Below are 27,025 nucleotides of genomic sequence, written 5' to 3'. Positions count from 1 at the left end.
GTACTTCGGTGCTTCATGACCAAGAATGACTGTTGTGTATATACAAATGGAGGAAAACATCTGTTGTGTTAAACAGCAGCATGCTATCCCAGGTGAAGAGAGGTGTTGGAGGTGTGCAGGGTGGCTTTCCTAGTACAGCAGCAAAGAGAAAATGGCTCTGGGGTTGCCAAGTGATGCTGTCTAGTAAAGGGTAATGCTGTATCTGTGTGTTGTGGCTGCAGCCATGGAAAAAGAAGTGCTGGGAACTATGTTTTATTAAGTCTTTGGGAATGGTGAAGTTAGAAACACCCTAATCAAAGAGAGTCGATACGGTTTTCCTGTAAACGGATCACAGCATTCTGACCAGGGGGTGGGAGGATATTGGGCTTGCCTCTTGTACTTAAGAAAGTAAATGCCAAGGAAGTTCTTCTGGCTTGTGAGATAAGGCAAAATATGACATAATTCTTGATTGGTTAGAATCGATAAGCATTTGGATTGTGCAAATAAGGAGTGACTTTGTGCCTGGTTCGGCAAAGCACTTATAATGAAGTATCTGCTGGCATAATCAGGGCTTAAAGTGCCTTGCTGGCTGTCCCTGGAGATGAAATTTTCCTGGGACAGTTGTTGGGGACATCTGCAAAGTACTTGGCTGTCCCTTTATCTTCAATACTAAAGCACTGTGGGCTGTCCTGAACACACAGCTTTGAGGTGGATGAGATAAAGCTAAAACACAGAAGGCTGGAAACAGTTTGGTGGAAAACCACATGCATTGTTTGTCCTGCTCAGAAAAGAATTTCACCCTTGAAGAATAAAGTTTTTAGTGGCAACCAGGACGTTTATCTGGAACTCCCACAGTTCCTGATATTGTTAATTTGTTTGTAGAAGGGCAGCGGAGAAAATTCAAAATGAAGCAGTGATTTTTAGAGGTGGAATTGATGGTGAGATAGTTGGCTCCTTCAGGCCTGCTGACTTGCCTGCCTTAACTGAAAAGAGGAGTGATTCTTCCTTCTCAAACTTTTCTTCTTTGGATTATCAAGCATGGCCTTGGAAAGAGATATAGAGGTTGTGATCTAAGACAAAACTTTAAACTGTTTGTGCAGGGAATGCTTATCTGTGCCATGGAGGTGTTTTTCGCTGTTACTGCAGAGCTCAAACATGCATGTAGGAGATCATCATGCTACACGTCTTGTTGCTGTTTTCATGTCTTTGGGAGGCACATTCTGTGTGGGTTGTAAAAAAAAAAAAAAAAAAAAAAAAGGTATCCTGCCTGATAGTGTTTGGGTGAAGCTATTTCTGGTTTTGCAGCTTATCTGATGGCTTCTAGTGGAGGATCAGCATAGCCAGGCAACGTGGAAAATGCTGTGTGCTTCACCAGTGGCTAGTGAAAGGGGCTTTGGTCCTGTGTGCTCTGTGAAATCTCACCTGCTTTCAGTTCATGTGTACAGGGCAGAGTCTGACCAGTCTTCTGGGCTCTGATTAACCCCGGTGAAGAGATCTGTCGAACTGGTGCTTCCAAAGCTGTCAGCTGCAGAGGGTTTTGCTGGGTTACACGTGCTTTCATTGGCTCAGCATGAGTGCCATGAGGCTTGTTGTGGGGGCCTGTTGTCTGACAGGCACAAAATCTAGCAGCGGTACTGCCTTGTTTCCTTCTCTGCTGTTGAGGTAGTTACCCGAAAGGGTGTGAGAGAAGGTGGAGCAGCAGAACTTAATGGAGCTCAAACAGCTGGGTAAGCAATTGTGTGGGGAGATACAGTAAGGTGCTGGTAGGAGGGGGCCCTCGGGGCAAACCATTTCTGATGGCTTTCCCCACCATCACCAGCAGCGTTGTGCCAGACCGACAAGGACAAGGTGGACCTGCTTGTCCAGCAGACGCAGGCAGTGCCAGAGGGCAGTCGTGTTTATCAGGGTAAGGGGGGCAGCGTTCAATGTCCGCTCTAGCAGTGCTCACTGAGCTCAACTCAGTTGTGTTCACCAGTGAAAGGCAGCTCTGGAAGAGCCTGTCACAAAAGGGTGATGGAGAGAGCAACAAATTTCTCTCAATTTCCTCACCATAGGATTAGTTCGTGCAGCTTGCTGGGAAGTAATATCTTGTGCTTGTTTTTAGATAGGCATTGCTGGCTGCTGTGGCGTGCTGGTTGTGGGAGCTTTTAGTCCAGTATGCTTGAATTACTTAAATGCAGCAATGCTATCTTATTACCTCGCTCCACTCCTGTGAGGAGCTAAGAGAGGGGATCACGTGCAGCTTTTGCAGCTGGTTTTACCTAGTTCAGAAGTGCTTGCCTAGCTGTGAAGAGTTCTGCATCCTGCTGGAATTACAGAAGGGCAGAAAAAATGACGGCCAGTGCTGGAAACCAGCCAGTACGCTGACACAAGCCTACATGGAAAAATGCTCTGGCATCTGTATTGACTGGGGATAATTGGAGTTTCCCTTTTTTTTTCAGCTTATCCTAGAACCAGTTAGTAGCAACAGTCAGGCAAGGAGTGCATAGTGAGAGAGCTGCATTCCTGTGCTGCTGTGGTGGCAGCTGCAGGCTGAAGTGTGGCCGGCAGTGATGTTTCCCGAGGTACTTGTGGCTGTTGCCAGCTCTGAGGTGATGGTGATTGCAACACTGACTGTTTACTGCCTGCTCAACAGTATTAATATGCCTTAAGAGGGGCATATAAATAACTTTTTGTCTCTTAGAATGAGCACTTTATTTTAGCTTCTGCTGCCTTGTGCAGGAAAAATTTCATGTCCTTTATAACTCTTAGTCACAGTCACTTGTTTGGGAATGTAATGGAAAACTGTCCTCTGAACTGACTTTCAGGCTTATTTTTTTGTTTTTCTCTCTGGATTTATTTGCTGTATTGCATCCGAAGTGCAAATTAGTCCCTTGTCTTTCCCTTTCCATACCTGTACTGGAAAAAAGCTCTACCTGGGAAGATGCGAGGGTGTTCCTAGTGCCTGGGTTTCTTTGCTTCCAAGCTGTGCTGTTGTGTGACCATGGCCTTGTGCAGCACAGCTTTCTGACTACACCTGAGGCAGCAGAGGCTCTTGAGCTGACCTTGGCTGGCTTGGGTATAAATCCTGGTGTGTCTGTGTGTTGTACTGGAGCTGGCGCATTGCATTACAGCTGGCAGTTTCTGGCTGTTGAAAGGGTTGTCTTGCTTGCTGGTCACCGAGAATAGAAGTTTAATGTTCCTGTAATGTGCATCTGGTGGTGCCTCATAATAAGTGCTTGTCAATTTGCCTCTGATCTATTTCCTTTTATCTTTGTCCAGATTTAGCAAAATTGGGGGTTGGACTGGGATAAACCAGGAAGAAGCTGGTTGTGGTCTGAGACCCTGGGAGCTGAGGCATCTGGGGTGGTGATGGTACAGATAGGTATTGTGCAAGGGGAAGGGATAAACAGTGGGGAGTTCACAAGGTAGTAGCTAAAATGTACTAGTTTTAATGTTGTTCTGAAAAAAACATCCAAGTTCAGTTAAATGCTGTGTGAGTGGTGTAAGCAAAACATGCGTGTTCAGCGCAGCAGTGAGCACGTCTCCCTGGCAGCCAGCAGGAGCCGGGCAGCACCTGGCCTCAGTGCTGCAGCCCGCAGGAGAGGATGCCCATCAGCTTCTGCAAACAAATCTCTCGTCGACAGAGTAACGCTGTGTGGTAGGTGAGAGAAAACTCTTAAGTCCATTCAAAGCCTTCCCAAGGCAGTGTGGGCTGCGGTCCGGGTGCTTGATTGCTTGGTCCCTTCCTGGGCTGTGCTGAGCAGCCGCGCTGCCTGGGGCTCTGTGACGCTGCCAGGTGAAGGTTTCAGCCATCTGCTGGGTCCTCCTGCTCTCTGTCATACTTTGCTGAGAGGTGAGCTGCTTCTTGTGCCTGCTGCTTACCAAGGAAGTTGTTGCTGTGGGAGTACAGAAGCCAGTCTGGAGGTGCTCGACCTTCACAAAATTATTCCAAATGTCCTGCAAACGGACTTCGATCTTGTTTTCCTTGAAGCTGTTTGTGTATGAGCAATGCAGCAAGCAGTTGCTGTTATTTGAACTTCTCTCTCCCTTTCTGCTTCCTTCATCCTCCTGCCTTTTTGCTGAGTGCTTTGCAGTCCTGCTCTCTGCATACAAGGCTGATGGTGCTGAAGCCAATTAGCAGCAGAAGGTGTAATAAATGCTGAGGAATTCAAATTGAGGTGGCATTTTCCACACCTTCTCAGATTTTAAAATGTGCAGTGGCTACCTGAGGGAAGTTAGATGTTCTTGATATTGCTGTGCCTTTCTGGACTACATCCGGGTACAGCAAAAAATTGGGCTGTTAACTGTTACTTGGAGGGAGTATTATGCCCTATTTTAACTAAGGCAATTGGAGCAGAGGACATAATAGTTGCTTAGAAAGTAAAACTTAGACATCCTCTCTTGAATGGATGTGGATCATCAAGTCTTGCATCTCATATAGCACAGATGCTTACTGTAGGTTCCTGTATAAAAATTGCTATATGTAGCCTGATTAAATCAATACTTGTTTTCTCTGGAGAGAAGCATGCTGCTTTTACTAGTAGCAAAATTGCCATGATTTAATCAGCTGTCAGTGGGAGTTTAATAATAAAGTAACCAAATTGGTAGGTGTGTTTGCAGGCAAAATAAGTTAAATGATTTTGAACAGCTTCCATTTGTGGTGGTGTCAGCTGAAGTTTTCAGGAGCTGAAGATAAGGAAGAGAAGGACACAAGAAGGTAATTTTCCTTTGACTTGTGTAGGAACATCAGATGCACGCCAACTTCTCAGCAAACTCTGCAGCCATCTTCCTTGGGAGCAGTTCCACCTGATGTATGCAGCTCTTGCTTGCTCCACTTGGAAGATGCTCCAGGCCATATTTCTGTCAGGTCCCAATATGCTGGTGTTGCAGGCCTGTATCAGAAAGTATTTTTTAATTCTTAATTTCTCTTTTCTTTGAGCTGTTGGGGTGGTTTATCTCTGTTGCAGAGGCTGTAGTTTCCTTTGCCAGTTGGCCCTGTTTGCTTGTAAGAAAACCTGCATGATGTACATATCCTAGAAAGGGTGCTCTAGGAGTGCAGTGGTTAATTAGTACAGGATCCAGAGTAGAGGAAAGGTACCTTGCACAACACTCTGCTGATGAGATCTGTGGCTGGTGTGAAGAGTTACCAGCCCCACCTCAGCTGAAGCAAATATTTAGAACAAGATGGTCCTTGAATTTAGTGGATCTGTAGTTTTTGTTTTTTTAAAAAAATAAAGTGTCAATTGATCTATTTTTGCTGCTGCTCAGCATGTGTTCTTGTCTGCTGAGCGTGGTACAGTGAGCAGAGAGAGGGTGTCCCGCTGGCCTCCCGGCCTGGCGGGAGGAGCTGTGAGAAGAGAAATGAGCCCCTGGAGAGGAGGGGAGGCTTCTGATGGACAACTTCGGAGTTTCTCATTTTAAAATAAACACAGGTCTTGTGATTCACTAAACATTTTGATGGTGACTGAGGCTCTGTAATAAAACTAAAAACAGTGTTTTCCCTAGAATTTCTATGGTCCATAGAAATATTATACAGAAAAAAAAAGCCCAAACCTGATCTCTCCGATGATTTTTAAAAGTGTGATATTTTAAGAAGGTGGGAAAGTGATGCTGATTATGAGTTCCTTATTTCTTACAGCTCCATTACAGGCTATAAGGTGTGTGTGTGGAATCCGTTGCATGCTGTCTTGCTTTCTTCAGCATAGACATCCATTGGGCTAAAGATAGTACAGTGCAATGTGCAGATTTGTTCCCCAGGAATGAGACAAATGTGACCAGGATAGGACAAAAAGGCTGCGGGTTTAGGAGTTCTTAAAAATGACGTGTAATTTGAGATGCTCAACTTGAAGCAGCTTAAGGGAGAGAGACAGGGTTATTTTTGTGTCTGAATTTGAGCAAAGAAATTAGGCCCTCCAGAGCTACAAGGGTTTTCAACCCTCTCTAGCAGGACTGAGCAGCATGTGTATGGCTTTCTGTGTCCCAGGGCCATGTCCCATTTTTCTGAATTTGAATATCCATTTTACAGACTGGTTACAGTTCTTTAAGAACCTGAATTGAGATCTTCCCACTTGCCTCTCCCCACACACCAGTGACATCTTTTTGCAGTTTCTCTGGGGCAGCTCTGCATTACCTCTGCTCCTAAAAGTCAGCGAGGCTTCCCTGGAAAACCCACTGGGTCTGGTTCCCATGACAAATTATGACATGCAAAACTAAGTCCTTTACTAAGAGATCGCCATTTAGCAGCCCTGGCATGGATGTACGTTATCTGCACGCAACTCTTCTATGCTTGTTTTGGAAGATGGGCTTTGGAGTGTCCAACCCATTTGTTGGTCAGTGAGGAGGGCTGTACTTTGAACGTAGCAGTGTTGCCTGTTCATTTGTTCCTTTTCGATCTTTTCTTAGTAAAAACAAATTCCAGTTCTAGTAAAAGGTTCAATGGGCCTTTTGGCTGTATCTGATTTGTGAACAGCTTGTAAGCACCAGTTGTTGCAAGATTGGTGTTGTCAAATGCAATATATTGTAACACTAAGTCTTACAGAAATGGGGTTTGTTTTGCTTGTTGAATTTTATATGACAGAATGGAGCTTATCTGAGTGCCAAATAACCATTAGTAATAATTACGTACAAACATGTCAAATCTAATCATGTATGTATTGTTGATCAGGTGGTTTCTGGCAGCCTTTAAAGAATGGGATATGGTAAGAATCATTTTAAGGCTCAAACCCTGTAAATGGGAGCTCTTTGGGACGTGACTGAGTTTTTATAGAATCACTACTCTTGGTGATTTCTTGGTGGACCACAAAATGAATTATTTTTTTTCTTGTTCTGTCCTTCTTTTAAAAGCACTAACATCAAATCATGTGTGGGAGATAGATTTCTTCTGTTTCTTACATTACAAAGCTGGTTTGTGCAACTTAGATGCTTCAAAAGTTGAGGAGCCTTTTATATTCAGGCCTTTAGTAGTTCACTAAATGATCTGGAGCTCTGATTTCTGTCCAAGGCGGTGTTGCTGTTTATACTTCATCTTTCTGCATTGTAGTGGAAATTAGTGGAGCAATGAAGGACTGTCTGACAGGACAAGAACCAGTGTAATTGCTTGTTATTACTGAGATGTTAAATGTCTATGCAGAGCTGGAGTCTCTGCAGCTATGGAGATGTAAGGGGTGCTGCCACCATGATGCTGTTAGTAGCTGTGGTGTGTCTTCCCTCTTCTGACTGTACTCAGAAGGCAGGTGGAGGCAAGGATGAGGGTTGGAAACAAGAACTGAGAAGTTTCTTTTGTACTGAATGGGATAACTTTATGTTTTCTGCAGGTGGATTTGCAATAGTGTTTCTTGTGAGGACTAACAATGGGATGAAATGTGCCCTGAAGCGGATGTATGTCAATAACGAATACGACTTGCAAGTCTGCAAAAGAGAAATCCAAATCATGGTAAGTCAACACTTTGTGGTGGGGACCCTGACTAGGAGGGGAATGTCGTGAGAGCCCGGTCACCTTCTGCCTTCGAGCTGTGTAGTGTTGCATCACAAACTGTGGGTGTTAGTAAAATTGTCATTCTTCTAGAAAGACCCAGCTCTTAGAGTTGCACAGCTATGTGAAAAATATTAGATTGAATTGTTTAAAACCTAAATTGTTTTAGTGGTCAAGAAAAACACAGCAGCTGAAAAGGCAGAGGGAATCTCAGGAAAAGGAGGGGATTAAAAATCTTCTATGTCAACACCAGACTTGGTGGGAAAGGGAAGAGCTGAAGAAGTGTGTGTGGTTGGGGGTGTTTCTCTTCTAGATTTCATCTCGAAGGCTAATCATTCTGATACAGCAGTTTCTGAACTCAAATCACTACGCAAATGGAAGACTTCCATGCCAAGATGAATTTGTCACAACAGCTTCTAATCTTTTGGTTTAGGATGAGGGCCATATCAGTATTGGTGAAGCTGATGGGTTGAAACTAGTATGTGTGGGGTAGTTATTGCCTTGGCTTGTTTCTGTAGATTATTGGATGCAAGGCATTAGGTAATAGGATAGCTATTTTAGTAGTTGTTTTAAACAATTATTAATCTCTGAACAGATAAAAAGTTGAGATCTAAATGGATTTGGTTAGTCTTGCTCGGAGCATAATGAATGTGGGAAGTGCCACTTTTGAAATTGTATTTGCAAGGTATAAATGAATGTTTTAAGTAACTGAAGTGGTGGAGAAAATAGAAAATATGCATTCTGCTAATTGATAATGTGAAGTATTTGTTTGGGATAGACTTCTTATCAGAAGCTCTTACCTGTAGCAATTTGGAGTTTTTTTTAAAGTAGCTTTTAATTAGGTTAATACCTTCAAAGCTAACTTCTGGATTTTGTGAGATAGTGCAGTGAGGTTTTGGGGCATACTTTGTCATCACCATAGCTAATGCTACATGGGAAAGGTTGAGATTAGATCTTACATCAAAGGTTTTAACTGTGCTCACAAAGCTTGTTTACTTGGATTTTAATTGCCAGTGCTTTCCATTGTCTCTATCTTTTTGGTGTCTCTTTGAAATGTGTGGCTAACCTGGGAAGCAAATGCAAGAAGTGTCCTTCTGACATGCTCACTCTCATATTGAATCTTATCATAAGCACTAATCTTTGTGAAAAACAAGTACATCAGTAAAAGGAAATTTTATTTCCTAGCTTTTGTGCAGTAAAGAAGCATTTTAAAGTTAGCTTTCTGCAGCACTGCAGAATTACTGAGGAGAGCAAAATGTTACCAGCAAAATCTAGATTTCTTTTGCTGGTAAAGCTGAGCACAGCATGGGAGTGGCTGTCACACCTGAAAATGTCTGTAACTCTGGCAGTCACAAAAATGACTTCCCTGCATATTCAGCATGTCATAGGTAAGTCAACAGTATGAGAACTTGTGCTTTAATCCATCAAGGCGTGTAAAATAAGGTACTTCTAAAACCAAGCTAACTTTTGTTTTTTTAATTACCTGAGTGGTTTTTAAGCATGCAAAGATTTGTGATAATGTTTTTTAGTGGAAGAGAGAGGAAGGAGAGGAGAAAAGTAAGCAAAACATGCATTGTACACAGCCACTGCAAAACATCTGCTTTGTTTCCCCCCCCTACATAGAGGAGGAGCAGTTGCAGTGGGCTTGGCCTGGGCCATCCAAGGGAACATCCAAAAATCTGGACTTACTGACCCCTGAATAAGTTAGTTCAATAGGTTGGTTGGTTCTCTGTTGTTTGTCTCAGCTCCTTCTGGAAGGAGAACAGGTAGAGATAGACCTTCGATTTGATCGAGTTGTATGCAATGATTAATCCAAAGTGGCAAAAGCTTGGCAGGGAAAGAACTAGGAAAGCTGTGCATTGTAGATCAAAGTGCTACTCATTCTATATGGCTGTCTTATGCTTTGAATATATGTACCTTGCAGCGGGATCTGTCTGGCCATAAGAACATTGTCGGATACATTGATTCCAGTATCAACTCAGTAAGCAGTGGTGATGTTTGGGAAGTGCTGATACTAATGGACTTCTGCCGAGGTGAGTGTGGGCTCACAGTGTTCCTTGCTGGTAGACAGGCCCTTTCCAGTGCTCACAGGGAACTTGCACAAGTCAAGTGGGTTTTTGTTTGTTGGGTTTGGTTGTCTTTTTTGTTTGTTTTTTAAATGAAAGGATCAAGCAACTTTATTCCTAGGCCTGGTCCATCATTCAGTACCAAAGAACTGTTTTGAACAATGCAAAGCTAGACTGAATGTAGAGAATTGGATGATATGTGAGGCTCTGATAGGACTGTTACCACTTTTGCCACTGCCCAGGATGGCTCTAGATCCTTTCCCTTGTGAAAGGAACCCTTCAGTATATATTGCAGTTTTCTATAGGCTGGCCACACAAAAAGTTGCTCTCCTATAGCAGTTAGGCTGTGGAATGAAATTGTTCTTCACAGTATGTTATACTGCAGGCTTTTTCTGTTTCAGTTTGACTTAGGATTATTCTTGAAGAAGCTTGAAATGGGTAATGTGAAGCTAAAAAGCATTACTTTTACCTCTGACCTTTGTGCTCGTCTCTCTCTATCCAGACAGACTCTTCCACTTTTTTTTCAGATGTCCCAAAGCTTTTATCTCCTCAGAATTAAACCTTGCAAGAGGGCTCAATGACAACAGAAAGGGCTTCTTCAAATACATTGCAGATAAAAACTAACACTAGAGTCAATGTGGGCCCACTGATGAATGAGGTGGGTGCCCTGGTGACAGAAAATAAAGAGGAGGCAGAGTTACTGAATGCTTTTTTTTTTTTGTCTCTGTCTATAATGCTGGAGGCTGTCCTGTGAAGCACCGTATCTCTGAGGTCCCAGAGGAAATCAGGATAAAGGAAGAGTTTGCCTCAGTTAATGAGGACTGGGTTAAGGACCAGTTAAGCAATTTGTACATCCATAAGTCCATGGGTCCTGATGGGATGCACCCATGGGTGTTGAGGGAGCTGGCGGAAGTCATTGCTAGGCCACTCTCAATCATCTTTGGTAAGTCATGTGCATCGGGAGAGGTGCCTGAGGACTGGAGGAAAACAAATGTCACTCCAGTCTTCAAAAAGGGCAAGAAGGAGGACTCAAGTAACTATAGGCCGGTCAACCTCACCTCCATCCCTGGTAAGGTGATGGAACAACTTGTCCTTGGCTCTGTCTCTAGGCGTATCAAGGATAAGAGGGTATTAGGGGCAGTCAGCATGGCTTCACCAAGGGGAAGTCATGCTTAATCAACCTGATAGCCTTTTATGAAGACGTAACCAGGTGGAGGGATGATGGGATGATGGTGTAAAGCAGTGGACGTGACTATCTTGATTTCAGTAAAGCTTTTGACACAGTCTCCCACAGCATCCTCACAGCTAAACTGAGGATGTGTGGTCTGGACAATTGGGTAGTGAGGTGAACTGCCTGAAGAAAAGAAGCCAGAGGGTTGTGGTCAATGGGATGGAATCAAGCTGGAGACCTGTAGCTAGTGGACCCTCAAGGGTCAGTACTAGCACCAGCATTGTTCAATATATTCATCAGCGACTTGGATGAGGAAACAGAGTGCACTGTCAGCAAGTTTGCTGATGACACTGAACAGGAAGGAGTGGCTGACACTCCAGAAGGCTGTGCTGCCATCCAGTGGGACCTCAACAGGTTGGAGAATTGGGTGGGGAGAAGTTTAATGAAATATAATGAGGTCAAGTGTAGAGTCCTGCATCTGGGCAAGAACAACTCCAGACACCAAGATAAGTTGGGGTGCCCTGCTGGAAAGCAGTGAAGGGGGGTCCTGGTGGACAGTTGGATGACCATGAGCCAGCACTGTGCCCTTGTGGCCAAGAAGGCCGATGATATTCTGGGGTGTATGAGAAGGGGTATGATTAGTAAGTCAAGAGAGATTCTCCTCCCCCTCTACTCTGCCCTGGTGAGACCACATCTAGTATATTGCAGCCAGTTCTGGGCCCCTCAGTTCAAGAAGGACAGGGAACTGTTTGAGAGAGTCCAGCACAGAACAACGAGAATGATTAAGGGAGTGGAGCATCTCCCTTATGAGGAAAGGCTGAGGGAACTGTGCCTCTTTAGCTTGGAGAAGAGGAGACTGAGGGATGACCTTATTCATGTTTAGAAATCTGTAAAGAGTGGGTGTCAGGAGGATGCAGCCAGGCTCTTCTGGCTGACATCCAGTCATAGGACAAGGGGCAATGGGTGCAAGCTGGAACATAGGAGGTTCCACTTAAATATGAGACAAAGCTTTTTTACAGTGAGGCTGACAGAACTCTGGAACAGGCTGCCCTGGGGGGTTGTGAAGTCTCCTTCTCTGGAGACATTCAAAACCCACCTGGACGTGTTCCTGTGTGACCTGATCTAGGTGTCCCTGCTCCAGCAGGGGGATTGGACTAGATGGTCTTTAAAGGTCCCTTCCGATCCCTAGCATTCTGTGATATATTGAATTTCCCCTCGTTACTCTCAGTCTGTGATGAACAGCTGCTTAAACCAAGTTAATGCATCTTTATGTGCAGAACTGCACTCATTTTGAGCGCAAAATATTCACAGCTGTACTACTTATTGGGCTCAGCTTTTCTTTAGAACTTTTGTACCTTGGTTATGAAGTTTTCCAACACTTATGTTAAACAATACAGTTCCCTTTGCCAATGGTTCAGAAATGTACTGTTGTGTTTTGTTTGTTTTTTTTCCCCTCTGCGTATTGAAGATGTTTAGAGGGGGAAGAACTTCTCTGTGGATTTTTTTTTTTTTTTTAAATCCTTGACAGCAAGAGAATCTCAAAGTTGAGGCAAATCCAGGACTCATTCAAAGAGTAACAAATGCGGAAGGTTCCGCTTATACAGGCAGATTTTGCCAGTCTGTGATTTTGGCCAAACTACTTAGTAACGTATGTTTTATGGAGTCTTTTTCCTCCCTCTTGCAGACTGTTTTGTGGACTGGGTGCCCCACATTCAGCATTATATTCATCTAGTCTGACAAAAACTTTTACTTTTGAGGACGAAAGAAAAAACATTGCTTATTCAGAATTATATTTCAGTGTTAACACAGCGAGGTGATGAGGGCCTTAGAAGGTAACTTGCTGCTGTTGAAGCGTAGTCCAAAGACAAAATAAGATGCGTCGTCTGCTGGCAGATGTGAAAAATCCCCTTGGATTTAGGCGAAGAGGAAAGAAAATTAAACAAGATGATGAAGCAGGTTCCCAAAAACCTCGTGGGGAGGTCGGGGAGTGGGGGAGAGAGAGAAGCTTGTTACAAACTTTGAATTTGAACTCATGAATGTTGTGTGCTGACTGTGCAGCCACAGTTCAGTGAGCAGTCTAAGACAAAGTAGGTCTGGTAGGACTGGGGCTTGGACAAGACTGGATCCGATTTGGCACACTTGCTCTCATTCTTGGCGTTTTTCTCCTCAGGAGGGCAGGTGGTGAACCTCATGAACCAACGCCTGCAGACAGGTTTCACTGAGAATGAGGTCCTGCAGATCTTTTGTGACACCTGTGAAGCTGTAGCGAGGCTGCATCAGTGTAAAACACCAATAATCCACAGGGATCTGAAGGTGAGTTATAGACTGCAGTAATACAGGAGAGCATGTGCATGCTTACACCATGGCAGACAGGCTTTGAAAGCTGGTCCTATGTTTCTGTCCTTAGTAATAAGGGAAAGTTGGGTATAAATGCCTCTCTCTCTTGGAAGATTTGGGGGGAAAAAGTCTCTCGTTGTGGCTTACTGTATGTTTGCCATCTATAGATCTACTTTATAAACACAAATATTTGAATAATTCTGTTTGCACAGATGTGCCAGAATGTATCTGATGAATTATTCACAGTGACTTTCTACCACCTGAAATGCTGTTGATATTATAAGGTAGTTCACAAAAAGTGTGCTGTAAATCCGTTTCCTGGACCCACATTAAAAGGATCACCCCAGAGATGTTGGCCTTGGGTCAGGACTTCTTAGAAGCTTTTGAAACTGGTCTCTAGCTGTTGACCGTGCAAGCGAATTCTAATGCTCTGTGCACTCAGATGGGAACAAAGCAAAGCTAGCAGGGAGAGCTTTTGAAAAATCCCACACCTATAATCAAACACAAAAAGACCTTCCCTTTTCTTCTCAACTAGATCATAAAATGCATTAATAATATATTCACGCAAGCCTTCTTCTTGGCTGTACGTTTGAAATTCAGATGTGCTTTGTGGGTCAGTCTGCTTTCAGAGCCCTCAACAGATGCTTGTTTCATGCTGCTGGCTATTGTTTTATAGGAGCAAAAGACTTGTGTGCTAAGAACAACCAGGCAGTGCAGGGGAAAAAATCCTCAGGGTCTGGTATGCTTTAGTGTGTTTCAAATGATCATGACCTCATTGCTCAGTTAGTTTGAATGTATGAAACAAGTCTGACATCTGTTTTTCTAGAGTGCTGTGAAATGGGTGGAGTCCCATGGATTTGAGGACTGAATTTAAGCCTATGGACATCTTCCAGAAATTTGAACAGGCAAGGAAAGTTGGGGTGAGAGAATAAGGCTTAGGAGCAAGAGCATCTTCAGTTGACATTAACCCCTGCTATTATGTTTTTAGCTTCAAATCCTTCCTTTTTTTTCTTTTTTTTTTTTTTTGTTAAAAAAAAAAAAAACTCGTTGTGTAGTAAGTGAATGATTTCATCCACATCTGTAATGAATTAGTAATTTAATCTTTAGTATTACTTTCTATATTGAAATGAACTCTCAAGTTCTGGTTCTCCTGGTTGGTAATTTGTGCCTGAGGTTAGAGACCTGGCTTTTCTCTGTTTTAAGACATGTTTTCATAGAGCGCCTTGGGTTGGAAGAGACCTTAAAGATCACTTAGTTCCAACCCCACTGCCATGGGCAACAATGCAATCCATTAGATTAGGTTGCCCAGGGCCTTGTCTAACCTGGTCTTGAATACCTCCACAGATTGGAGCATCTACAGTTTCTCGGGACATCCTGTTCCAGTGCCTTGCCACCATCTGAGTGAAGAAATTCCTCTTAACCTCTAATCTAGGTCTCCCCTCTTTCAGTTTAAAACCACTCCCCCCTCATTCCATCATTGCCTGCCTGAGCAAAAAGTTGCTCTTTTTTTTTTTTTCTTTTTTTTTTTTTTAAGCCCCCTTCAAGTACTGAAAAGCTGCAATGAGGTCTCCCTGAAGCTTTCTCCTCTTTAGGCTGAACAGCCCCAGCTTTCTCAGCCTTTCTTTATAGGAGAGGTGCTCCATCCCTCTGATCAACTTTTTGGCCCTCCTCTGGACCTGCTCTAAGAGCCCCACATCCTTTCTGTGATGGGGGCCCCAGACCTGGACGCAGCACTCCAAGGGAGGCTTCACAGGGGCAGAGCACAGGGGACAATCACCTATCGAAGAACAGGAAAATGTTGACTTTGTAGACAGACTTTTTCTGCCTTCCAGCTCTTTGATTTTACTCTTAACAGTGGAGGTTCTTGCCCTGAGGGGTCTGCCAGCAGAAGAGATTCATGAATAGTCTTTAAGCCCTTTCAGTCAAATTCAGCTCTATTACTTTGTGACCTTGATTTTGAGTTAATCCAGCAGGCTTTTTCTGAAGCAGAATGACCTGTTGTCATGAAAAAGATGGTACCTAGCCCCTGTGTTCATGTATAAGGTTTTCATTCCTGACCTGTTAACTATCAGGAGGTGTGTCGGTGTGCACCTGTGTGCTTACAGCTGAATGATATACTGTACAGGATGTGCTGGTTAGTTTCATTTGCTTTGATTGCCACAAACACAAGTGTACACTGATTCCACATTTTCCTGAGAAAAAATATAAAATTTGGAACATTCTCAGATACCTCTACTGTAGTTAGACCCACATATAGGCTGTGTAAACAAGGCAGTAGGCTTGCATCATGTACTGACCTTTGCTTGTTCTTGCAGCTATTTTCCTCAGCCTCAGGGTTAATAGGCCACCGATGCTGCAGGGCATTACCTAAAGTTTATTTTTGTTCCTCTCTCACTGGAGTAAGAATGCTTCCTGTGCCTCTAGTTTGGGCCTTTTAACAGCAAAGAACAAATGACCAAGCCTTTTGACTGTCTGTTGTATTTCCCTGGCTGTGCAGTCTCTGCTTCTGTGTTGGAATCTGTCTAGAGAAAACTGTCAGACCCTGGAGGGAGTTGTATTTAGTGAGGTGGAAGGGGTGGAAGAATTAATCTAGTGGCAATGATAATGATTTAAACGAGTACCCCATATCTGGTGGCAGTTGTCTGCATAACTTGTTTCACATTTAACCTTGTCTTTCCTGTCTCATATCCAATAGCTCACTTTGTTTTAAAGCAGCAGCTTAGAGCTCAGCTTAGTTTTTACATCTCTGAGCTTTTCACTTCTACCTGTGATGCTTCTGCTAGTTTGAAAACATCTGGTTCCAGGAGTAGATAACTGGCTGACTTTTCTTGTAAAAGAAACACAGTGAGATACAGCAAAATCCTATGTCAATTAGCACAGAGGAGGTTGATCAAAACACCCTTCTCCTTTGCTTTCTATACTTTCTGAAATAACTAGAATGTTGTACTCTTATGCTGAGGATTTAGTTTATTCTGTTTTCATTTTATCAGGATTCTTGCTAGTGTTGCACTTCTCCGTGGTATGACAAGACCGTTATGCTGTGCTGCTCTGATCTCTGTGCCTTCTTTATTATGCTCCTTTGTAATGTCAGGTCTTGCCCTGGTGCCACCAACAAACCTCTGCTTGGAATTTGTTTGGACAGCTCTGTTCTGTGTGATCTGTAAAATTACTCGGTCCTCTGATGGCATATCCTGGTATTGACCATGTTTAAAAAAGCAGCACAAGTCAAAGTCAGTTAGTGCTCATAGATGTCATGTTGCATTCATCTTTTTGCTCTGAAATACTAAATAAGCTTTTGGAAGTATGTATTGAATAGTGCTGGGGAGAAAGAGAAACTGAAACATCTTTAGACAAACCTGTAGGTGCTGGGAAGCAGTCAGAAAGGGCAAGGGCACCTCAATTATGCAACCCTCCCAAATCACTACCTGCCCTTAGACATACCCGTCTTAGAAGTTGTGGTTATGAGAGGATGAAGTGTGTTGATTTTGCTAGTTGAGGAAAGTCTTATCCCTTGCCGGTCTATGGTTATGCAGTTTCTTTTGCCACTTGGTTTTAGCGCAGGTTAGCATTTGTTTCAGAGAGTGATAACGAAAACTTACTACATTTTGTAGCAGAACAGATATGTTCTTAGGTCGACTCATAGCTTTCCCTTACAGATTTTTATTTGGAGTCCAAATCTGATTTTGTGTATGTCAGGCACTTTCAAGATCACAGCTGAAGTTGTAAGCACTCAGAAGTGCAGAAAATTGGACAGATTTTTCTGGGTCTTTGACTGGAAAGAGGCACCTCCGTCTTGTCTGTAACAGACAGGCTCCTCTGGCCTGGCAGCCTGTAGCAGTAATTCAGGAACTCTGCTCTGCTGCTTTAGTACTTTTTTTTTTTTTTTTTTTTTTTTTCCTTCTCTGTTATTTACTGATCAAGCCTGCTTGCTGAATATTCCAGTGCTAATTTTTAATAAAACTAGCAATGAGAAGTCATGTCAGACTTTTCAGACAAATAAAGTGGAAGGAATCTTCTGGAAACGTTTGCAGCGTGTTTGAAGGGAATGGGGAATAACATTGTCAGTGTTGATCTGCTAGGGAGAACATCTGTGTGAAAGGGTTTGTTCAAAGCAGATGGATGGCAGAGAAGGCAAGGGGTGTTGTTTAACCCTTGGTTTTGAGCCAGCATTTTCCCCATCAGCTGCTCTAATTTGGCTGGGTTTTCTGATGCTTAAAAGGCTGACTCCTTCGTTTTCTTTCCTTTTTGTAAAGATTGTCCTTGATGGGGAGGTCTATTGCAAAAAGACTTTGTTAGTGACTACTTATGCGATGCTTTTGTGGTTTTGTTTGTTTTTAATATCGAATCAGTATGTTTTCTTGTTGTATCTGAGCATTTAGCTTTGACTTAGACAATTTTTAAAGTATTTATTATCAATATTCCCTAGAGAGAATGTGATGTTAATGCTACTGTATAGATGAGAAACTGGAATGTAGAGGTGATTTGCCAAAGCAAATAACTGATCCCAGGTTTTCCATGCCTTGTGTCAGTATCATAATATTTGGATTGCTTTCTTAGGAGAATACACAGCAGATTTTTGTTAATGCATGATTAAGGGGAAGTATTTAGGAGAAAGGCAATGACTCCACGGATTTTTAGCTACCACAGGTACTTGTTTCAGTGTACTGGTGCTTGTTTCAAACTGTCAAATAGTATTTCAAAGAACGGGGTCATATTTTCAGCATCCTGGAGGAACCTCTGCTGATGCAATCATTGTTTAGGGACTGTGGGGTATTCAATGTGATAAAAAGCAGCTGAAGTGTGAGCATAAGCTTAAGTTTGTTATAAATAAATCCCTAAGTGACAAGTGAACTGCAGGGGGAAAAAATGGAGTTGTATGCTAATTTCATGAAGTATGGAAGTGTGTGTTGTCATCCTTTAGTATCCGTTCTTCTCCACTAGACAATGAAGGGTGTAGTTCATTATAAAGCTGTGGAGAGCTTGTACTAGCTGTCCCAAGTTCAGATTGCAGACTGTGCACTATATTGGCTGAGGGAAGTCAGGCACTGAAGACACAGAAACATGCAGTTCTTATCCTGAAGCACACAGTAGTCTTTAAAGAGTCAGAGTGATGTGTTCACAGAAAGAGAATGAAAGAGAAGGAGAAAGGAAATGTGGCAGGATGGAAGGCAGTGTTATAACTATGCTTCCATGATTTGACTTCTATTTTAGGAGGTGTGATAGTTTTGATGCATATTTTCTTTGCTGTCATGTTATGCACTTGTCTGACATGTCTGATACGTTTTCAGGCACTAAAAATCCTGGGTCATCTAAAGAAAACAAGTGCTTTTTTATTTTATTTTTTATTTTATTTTATTTTTTGCCTAATGGAGTGTTTTTTGTATGTGTCTTCAATGCTTATAGGTTGAAAATATCCTGCTGCATGACCGTGGCCACTATGTCCTGTGTGACTTTGGAAGTGCTACTAACAAATTCCAGAACCCTCAGACAGAAGGGGTGAATGCGGTAGAGGAAGAGATCAAAAAGTAAGTGCTTTTTTTTTTTTTTCAGCTTGGACATAATTTGAAGGGTAATTCTTCTGTGTACTGGGACTAGATTTTACTCATGCCTGTTGTAGCAGGTTGGATGGTGCTGCATAGAGGGACCTGCTAGAGGCCAGGGAAAGGTGAAACAACAAAGCTCAGAGCTTGATGTAATTGCGCTAGACCTGAAAGGCTGAGTATAACAATGCACGGAAGTTGCCCACCTTGATAAGATAGTGACATGCTTGGTTACATGTGGAATCTGTCTGGCTGTCTCTCATCTATCTTGGTTTCTTTGAACTGCAAACATAGCAAATGACAAAATGCCTGTCCTCCATGGGCTGCTCATGTTAAAACCCTACAGTGACATGGCCCAGTTTCTCAGCTCTCTGTAGAAAGTGGATGGATCTTGAGGTATTTAATTTGGCTCCTTTTGCCCCAGCTAGAGTGGTTACAGTGAGGTGTGCCTAGATAAGCTTTTAAAAAGGGAACTCAACTCATAGTCCAGTAGGGCCTAGGTCAGGGATGGACCTGATACCATGTCCTTGCTCTTGCTTGAGCTTTAACAGCATCTCTGCTGTGTACTTTCCAGCACTGTTAGTGCAATGCTCTGGCTAGAAAGCAGTGTGTTAGAAGTGGGTGCAAATGCTTCCTTTTTGTTGGGATTCAATTATAAGTGCGTGGATTTCCTAGACGTGCTTGACTGAAGTTTTCAGAGCTCTCTTAGTATCGCTTTGCAGTCCCTTCGGAATGTCATATTTGTATGCTTATTAATAAGCCTACAAAAACTTTGCCCTTAGCAATGCTTTCTTGTGATCGAGCCAAATAGCATGGAAGGTGCTACAGCAGAAATTACAAGGTTTCTTCCTACCAGTAGGTCTGCAAGAATCTCAAACTGTCTCTATCTTTTAAAGCCCTAGTAACTTGCTAAAATGTGTCAGACTCTACTTCCAGTTTGAGCTCCAAAATAACCTTTCCTGTGTCCACAATGACTCAAATTTGGAATCCTGGAATGGAAGTCTACTTATTAGGAACCATGTATCCAGTTACAATATTTGTAGGTTGGCCAAAGCCCCAGCAGTAACAACATTGCAGAGGACATTTGACTACTGACTTTGTTAATATTCTGAATACTTGAAAGTTTCTGTTTTAGTTCTTAAAATGACTGTCCTGTTTTGTGAGTAAATTTCTTGCTGTAGAAAGGATCTTTGCTATTGCTTTGGTTTCCCAGGATGGTTTGCAGTGGTCAATGTTTTCTAGTTAGAGGCATGCAGCAGAAGCTGTTATTGATCTAAAAAAAATAAATCATTTATGTTTAATATTTGCCCTAAAACAAATAGGGAAGGAATGAATTTTGAACTATTTTAAAATGTGGGATAGTGGAAATGCTTCTGCTATCAATTTTGAACTCACTGATGGATCTTTTTTTGACAGGTACACTACGTTATCCTACAGAGCACCAGAAATGGTCAACCTGTATAGTGGCAAACTTATTACTACAAAAGCAGACATATGGGTATGTATAAAACCCAGTTAACATAAAATCAGGCTGCAGCTTGATTTCTGTATCATAATGACAGAGTAACTTTCTGGCTTGGACTAACCTAGTTTTCATAAAAGACGAGACAATTCCTGAATGAAGAGTTCCTCTGCTTGACACTTCTGATAAGTTACTGCTAAATGGGCTGGTTTGTGAATAAAACATGATTGGTTCTTTGCATGCTGTCTTACATGTGGTTTTAATATAGAGATGTATGAAATGTTAGGGTTGAACAATGCAAACCTGATTTCATGTCATAAAACAATTAAAACAGAAAATTCAGGGTCTTGTGACTTCTTGTGCCTTGGTTGGGCGGGCATGTGTAATTAAAGTCACTGGTCATAAGAAGATAGAAAATGAAAAAATAGACCTTCCCCAAGAAATAACAGTATGCTTCTCCTGGACATTGTAATGCAGCTCAGTGTTGTCAAACCCAGACAAAGACCGAGCTTTTGCACTGCTGTTTCTAATGATTAGTGCAGTCTTGCTGTGGTGTTCATGTTGAAAGCAAAGTGCACCTGGATTACTGGTTAAATTACTGGATAACCTAGTAGATGGTAGGCTTGCTTTTAGTTGTGATGGAGGTGGAAAAAAGCCTGTGCTGTCTCTAGTGTAGTGGCAAGTCAGCAAAAGAGTTTTCTGTTTAAAATGCTATTTCAGAGTGTGTTTGTATAATTTCTAAAGCCCTGAGCTGGGAAATAACAGAGCGGAAGCAGTATAAGGAGAGGTTTAATGTGTCCTCAGTAATTGTGTGTCTGCATGTGCAAGAGGCAAAATTGCTGGCATGGCATCTGCTGGGAAGAGTCCTCCATCCTATCTGTGAGCTCAGCCAAGAGTCAGGAATGTAGCAGCTCCTATGGGGCTCTTGCACTGCTGAGTTCAGCAGGAGGTTTGGGGAACTGGGCCCTGTACCAGTGTTGGGTCACTTGCCTTGCTGAGACTAGAGAGGGGAGGTCACAGCTGTAACAGTGTGAAAAGATTGTCAGGGCCTCAGAGGCAGCTAGAGGAGAACCCAGGGTTTGCACTCCTTGTGATAATGGGGAGGGGTAGAGATGCAGATGCTCAAACTGTCCTCCTCTTCCTGATGTGGAAGGAATCCTCTTCACGTGACCTGCTGAGTGTTTCCAAACAAGCATGCAGTGTTGCACACAGTGGGGCCTCAACTTTAGGGCCTATTGCTGTGGCTGTCCTGCTCGTAATCTCTCTTTCCTCAAATTTCATTGAGGTTATTTTAAACTATAGTGTCATTTAATTGTGAAATCCTATGACAAAAAGTACAAGCAGATGATGAGTTGCTTAGGATTAGGAAATGTGTTCCCCCTCTCCTCTTTGGGATGGTGGCAGTATTTCATAATTAGCTGTTTGTGCAAAATTTTCATTTTATTTTCAGATAGGTGGTTCTTCTTGCTGTCAAAAGCAGCCTGGCAATAGATGGAACAATGATAGAACCTAGCAGCCTGCAGACATATCTGTATACCTCTCTGGTACACAACTATAATGGGTTGAAAGGTTGTGTGAACTGGTACAGCTTAAGCTTGGTAACCAGTATTATTTGTTTTTTGTCAGAATAAAAGTATTAAGGATGATGGATGACATATTTTTGCTAAATGCTTTTTTTACGCTCAGTATATTCAGAATAGAAAAAAAATCTTCTGTGTAGTAACATATACCAGTGTAAGGTTTGTGTAGATTTGGAGATCTTGCTTATAGAACCACAGAATCATAGAATATCCCGAGTTCGAAGGGACCCATAAGGATCATCGACTCCAACTCCTGGCACCACACAGGTCTACCCAAAATTTTAGACCATACGACTAAGTGCACAGTCCAAACACTTACTAAATTCAGACAGGCTTAGTGCAGTGACTACTTCACTGGGGAGCCTGTTCCAGTGTGCAACCACCTTCTTGGTGAAGAACCTCTTCCTGATGTCTATCTAACCTTTATACCTGCTTCTGTTCTGTTCTTAGTACACCTCAGGCTTTGCCAGTTTAATGAGAAGGGTTGTGCTATGCACACTGCTATGTGGAACTGTGGGTTGTCTGTGGTGCTACTCATCTGATCCCCACTGCCTACGGTATCTCAGCTTAGTGAGGGAGAGCTCTTCATGTATGTATCTTCTCATATAACTATGTTTTCAGTCGACCAGAGGGATGTTAAAATGTAGGCTTGAGGTCATGCAGGACCACTGTGATTGAACAAGCTAGAGTACTTTTCATGTTATCTTCAGTGGTATTTGAGTTGTGTGATTCCCTGCTTTGCTTCAGTTTGTTAAATCACTGGCTCTGTTCTCTCTCTTTAGGCACTCGGCTGTTTGCTGTATAAGTTGTGTTACTTCACCTTGCCGTTTGGGGAGAGTCAGGTGGCAATCTGTGATGGCAATTTCACCATTCCAGATAATTCTCGGCATTCACAAGACATGCACTGCCTCATCCGTGAGTGTATCTCTGACAGTGGCATAATCTACTTCTACAGAGCTTTGAAAAATAGCATTTTGTTTTTATATTCCTTGCTCCCACAGCAAAAAAAAATTGGTGCTGCTCATCTTATACGAGACTTGTTTGCACACAGGGATGGATAAAATCATCTTCTAGTAGCTTGGGAGATCACTCTTCAAAAGCCAGTTACAACAAAGATTTCTATTTGGCTGGGCTGTAGTGAACTCTGAAAAGGAAGGAAAACAGGCAACCACTTGGTTTAAGAGTCTACAGAAACTTGCACAATAAGCCTATTTATGCAGAAACGTATTTCTCCAGTAATAAATCTGTTTGGATAAGGAGCTGAAAAGAACCACAGTGACTTAGACTAGCGATAAGAATTCGTCTTCTGTGAATTGAGAAACAGAACTGAAATGATTTATAAATAACCTACTGCCTAGAGTGAATGTGTAATTAAGGGTACAATGCATTACTCTTGGCAAAGCTGGGGCAGCTCTCTTGTTTTTAGTACAGCGTTTGATTTATTTATTTATTTATTTATTTGCTATAATCTTGTGTAGCAGAATTGGATGTGTTTTCAAAGCAGTCTGGTATTTTCTTGCCTTATGCAAAGGCAATGGTATGCCCCACTAACACACCAGGGTTGGATCAAGCTCTTTTCCCGTGTGTTCACTTGGAAATGCAGAGGTCAAAACCAACACTATTCCCTGACCAAGCAGGGCTGCTTTTCCCGCTCCTTGCTTTGAGCTTTCAATTGCAGCTATGAAATTATGCATAGCTGTGTTGGAAAATATTTCTTGGTCCATCCTGGCTGGCCATCTAGCCCCTTTCTCAGCTGACAGTAATGATCAGCTCGGTCCTCCTGACCATTGAATAGGTGCTTTGAAAGAGGCAAGGTACCCTGTTAGCATCTGCTTATGCTACAGCTGTAGCTCTGACTGCGAATCTGTTCTACTGCTCTGATGTTAACATCTTTATATTTTAAAGGGTATATGCTTGAACCAGACCCTGATAAGAGACCTGATATTTATCAGGTCTCCTACTTTGCATTCAAATTGGCAAAGAAGGAATGCCCGGTCCAGAACGTCCAGGTGAGTAGCAAAGTAGTAGACTGATATAGGGCTATGTGTAGGGAGGCTGGGGATGACACTTGCTAAGTACCAAGGATATTGCCATATTATTCCCCTGGTCTCTAGTCAGGAGACTCTATTTCATTTTTTGTGATTAACAATGCTGTTGTTTTTTTTGTTGTTGTTGTTTGTTTGTTTGTTTTTGTTTTAAGGAGGTGTGTAAATCAGGGTTTTGATTCATATGTTGCTTATTTCTGTCTGTTTCCGATTTGCTTCCTCACCCAGTAAACAGCGTGAGGCCAACCAAGAGACCTTTTGCATGTGAACATGGAAAATTAGGCCATGCTTGTGAAACCAATTTGATTTCCAGGCAAACTCATCATAGCGCATGTAATTTGCACTGCAGTTGGTTTTAAACATAGTGATTTTGTCTGCTGTCTGGCTGAGAACAGTCAACTTGCATTTGAACCACATCAGACCTTACACAATCATCTGCTCCTTCTTCACCTATCTTTACAGACTTCAATTGAAAAATGACAAGTTTTTTTTTCAGTGCTATGTATATCTGTGACATGAGATCTTACTTTGTTCTTTCCAGATGAGAAGAAACCTATTTTTGTTCCATGTGTCCAGTTGGTTATTTATGATCTTTATGAAAAAGGCATTGTAATTATGCTTGTTTTTATAGCTGTATTAGTAACTATTGCTGCCATTGTTCCCAGGTTATCTTGTAAAACACCCAGGATATACTATAAAGCTTTATGTTCAGATTCCACGGATAGTAGATTGTCAAAAAGCTGAACTGAATTTTTCCCTCTCCCAAACCACAGGGGTTTGTCTTACATCCAGCATGAGGAATAGCTGCTATGGAGATCCTGCAATCTCCATGCTTCATAGTAGTGATTTTGCAAATGATTTCTGAGTGCTTTTTTTGCCCTCGAAGCGCTAAACCTAGTATTTTTGGGATCTGCAGAACTCTACAATCCCTGCTAAGCTCCCAGACCCAGTCAAAGCAAGTGAAGCTGCTGCGAAGAAGAGTCAACCCAAGGCCAGGTAACTGCATGTTTATTACACACAGTGCTCTCTTTTTACTATATGCTGTCTTTTGCTTTCTATTAGAAAAGACACTTGGTGTATTTAGCTGCTTCCTTGTGGGTTTACATTTTTACGCTGAGACAAACACTGCAGTCCCGAGGCTTCTGCTTCAATGATGTAAATATCCATTGATCTGAAAGACAGAAAATGCAGATACTGGAAATTTGCGTGCCTGAGGACAGGGGACTTGGGCAATACTCAGCACGACTCAACAGCTAGACTTTTTGTACCGAAGGCATCTCATGAACTTCTGCTGCTATCAGGCACTTAGGATGGATGACACAACAGATTCATTTAAGGCAGTAAGTACCCAAAGTACCTAAGAGCAAAGTCAGGAGAAAGACTGCAGCTATCCTGCAGTGGGCCTGGAACTGGCCCAAAAAATGCAAGTCTTCTGAGAAACTGCATCAGGGACTATGGCTGTTTGAGTTTGACCCTCAGCAGATAACCTGACCCAGTAATTACTGTGTGCAATTGCTGTGATTTCTGCACGAGCCATATAATTTCTTCAGTGGTTATAGGGGGAGCCCAGGCAACCTCCATCTGAAGAGCCTAATTAGTGGAGAAACCACTGTACTGCTGTGTGGTTCTTGTCTCCTGCTGCTGCTTGTTCTGCTTGTGGTATTGTAATGAGATGTATAAATTTTGTTGGAGAAAACTTAAACCTTATTTTACTGCAAAGCATTACATTAGCGGGCACTCCAAAAATGGTGTGTTTTTTTGTTTTTTGTTTGTTTGTTTGTTTGTTTTTTCAGACTCTGAAATAGGGCATCTCTTCTCCTGTCTGTCAGGCCCAGGAGTTTGTTTCTTTTTATAATTGAACACGGCTACCCTTACGTTGGTAGAACAACTTGATATGTAACACAGAAACATAGACACAGAAGAGGGCAATAGTACCCAGCTTCTTGGCTCTATTGCAGTCCACTGTCTGGGGACAACAAATGTTGAGCAAGGATCAGAGGAGGCCCAGTGACCTCATTCTGGGATACATGTGCTAAAGTTAAGGTATTTCTAAAGATGCCAATTCAGACAACTCTGCCCAAAGGTACCAGCTGCTCTTGAGCTGATGATGGTTACAATAAGGATGCTTATCTGAAACTCTAAGTGGCTTTAAACAGTACGTTGTAGTAAGTATTTGAGTTAAGTGATTTTGACAAGTTCCCACAGTCCTCCAGGAGAAGATACCACAATGGGCAAAATGATTAAAATGATTGTGTTGGATTAATTGTTGTGAATGCATCCATTAAATTTTACTGTGCTTCCAGTTTTGTGGAAGGGTTGACTGGTATATCTGGATGCATCTAACCATTTCACCTTTATCATTTTATCACCTTTACAGCTGAAGTATGGATGAGTGTTTATCCCTTACTGTGTGCTGCTTGTAACAGCTCTCAAGCTAACGAGGACTGCTTTTACTGCTCCAGCTGGTGTTTTTCTCATTTTAATTGTTACGTTGTTTTGTAGGCTGACAGATCCCATTCCTACAACAGAGACGTCCATAGCACCCCGCCAGAGACCTAAAGCAGGACAGACACAACCCAACCCTGGAATTTTACCCATTCAGCCGGCCCTCACACCTAGAAAGCGACCCACAAGCCAAGCAGCAATTCAACCACAAGGTGAGACTCCTGTATGTGCAGTACCTTCCTGACAGGCACTGTGTATAGCTGCGATGTGGTGCTGATCTCTCTGATGGATCTGTTTTCTTCCGTCAGTTGCAGGGCCTGCTGCCTTGGGCAGTGGTCAGCCTTCCCTCCCTGCAAGTGTTCCCCAGCAAAAGGCAGCACCTCAACAGACTCCGGCACAGCCACAAGCCAAACAAGCTCCAGCTTCCCAGCAGGCATCACAGGCACAGCCCCAAGTCCCTTCTGCTCAGCCACAAGCCACACCTCAACACCAACAGCAGCTTTTCTTGAAGCAGCAGCTACTGCAGCAGCAGCAGCAACAGGCTGCATATTACCAGCAGCAACAGATGATGCAAGCTCAGCAGGTGAAAGAAACATGACCATGTTTGTTGCATTATTTCCTATGTTAGAGGCCTGCAGGACCACATCTTTACATTTATATCAGGTCCTCTACTTCTGTGTTTTGGGGGGTAGTTTTATACATAGTTTTTAGGTGTTTTCCAATGCATCTCCAGTTCTCCAGCAAGATTTTCCTTGCTTAAACAAGGCTGGCATTTTTAATTGTTTGTGTAGAAGGCCTTGAGATATTTTTGTCATGCACATGTATAAAACCTTAGCCAGCACTGCTTCTTTTATAGCTCAAAGTATTTCAAAGTCTTGAGGTCAGCACTTAACTGATGAGTAGAGGTGTACAATTTCTTTTCTGCTCTTTGTGATATAAGAAACCTG

General features: G+C 42.5%; 1 protein-coding gene across 8 annotated transcripts in view; it reads left to right on the top strand.

The window, feature by feature from the left end:
* AAK1 (AP2 associated kinase 1) overlaps nt 1–27,025 on the top strand; it is an 89,312-nt gene that overhangs the window by 20,638 nt on the left and 41,649 nt on the right. For all 8 annotated transcript variants that reach the window (XR_014619159.1, XM_084302284.1, XM_084302285.1 and 5 more), the window contains 10 exons: nt 7,275–7,393; nt 9,357–9,465; nt 12,840–12,982; nt 18,410–18,531; nt 19,963–20,044; nt 22,371–22,503; nt 23,494–23,597; nt 24,550–24,629; nt 26,136–26,290; nt 26,387–26,661. Coding sequence is in view for 7 of the 8 variants with exons in the window: in XM_084302284.1 (XP_084158410.1) it covers nt 7,275–7,393; nt 9,357–9,465; nt 12,840–12,982; nt 18,410–18,531; nt 19,963–20,044; nt 22,371–22,503; nt 23,494–23,597; nt 24,550–24,629; nt 26,136–26,290; nt 26,387–26,661 (1,322 nt within the window). In the remaining variant the exon portion in view is untranslated. The remainder of the gene's footprint in view (nt 1–7,274; nt 7,394–9,356; nt 9,466–12,839; nt 12,983–18,409; nt 18,532–19,962; nt 20,045–22,370; nt 22,504–23,493; nt 23,598–24,549; nt 24,630–26,135; nt 26,291–26,386; nt 26,662–27,025) is intronic.

Source organism: Netta rufina, assembly GCF_964035555.1.
Source record: "Netta rufina genome assembly, chromosome: 27".
Classification (NCBI taxonomy): domain Eukaryota; kingdom Metazoa; phylum Chordata; class Aves; order Anseriformes; family Anatidae; genus Netta; species Netta rufina.
The sequence above is the reverse complement of the archived record's forward strand: the minus strand, read 5'-3'. Positions and strand labels throughout refer to the sequence as shown.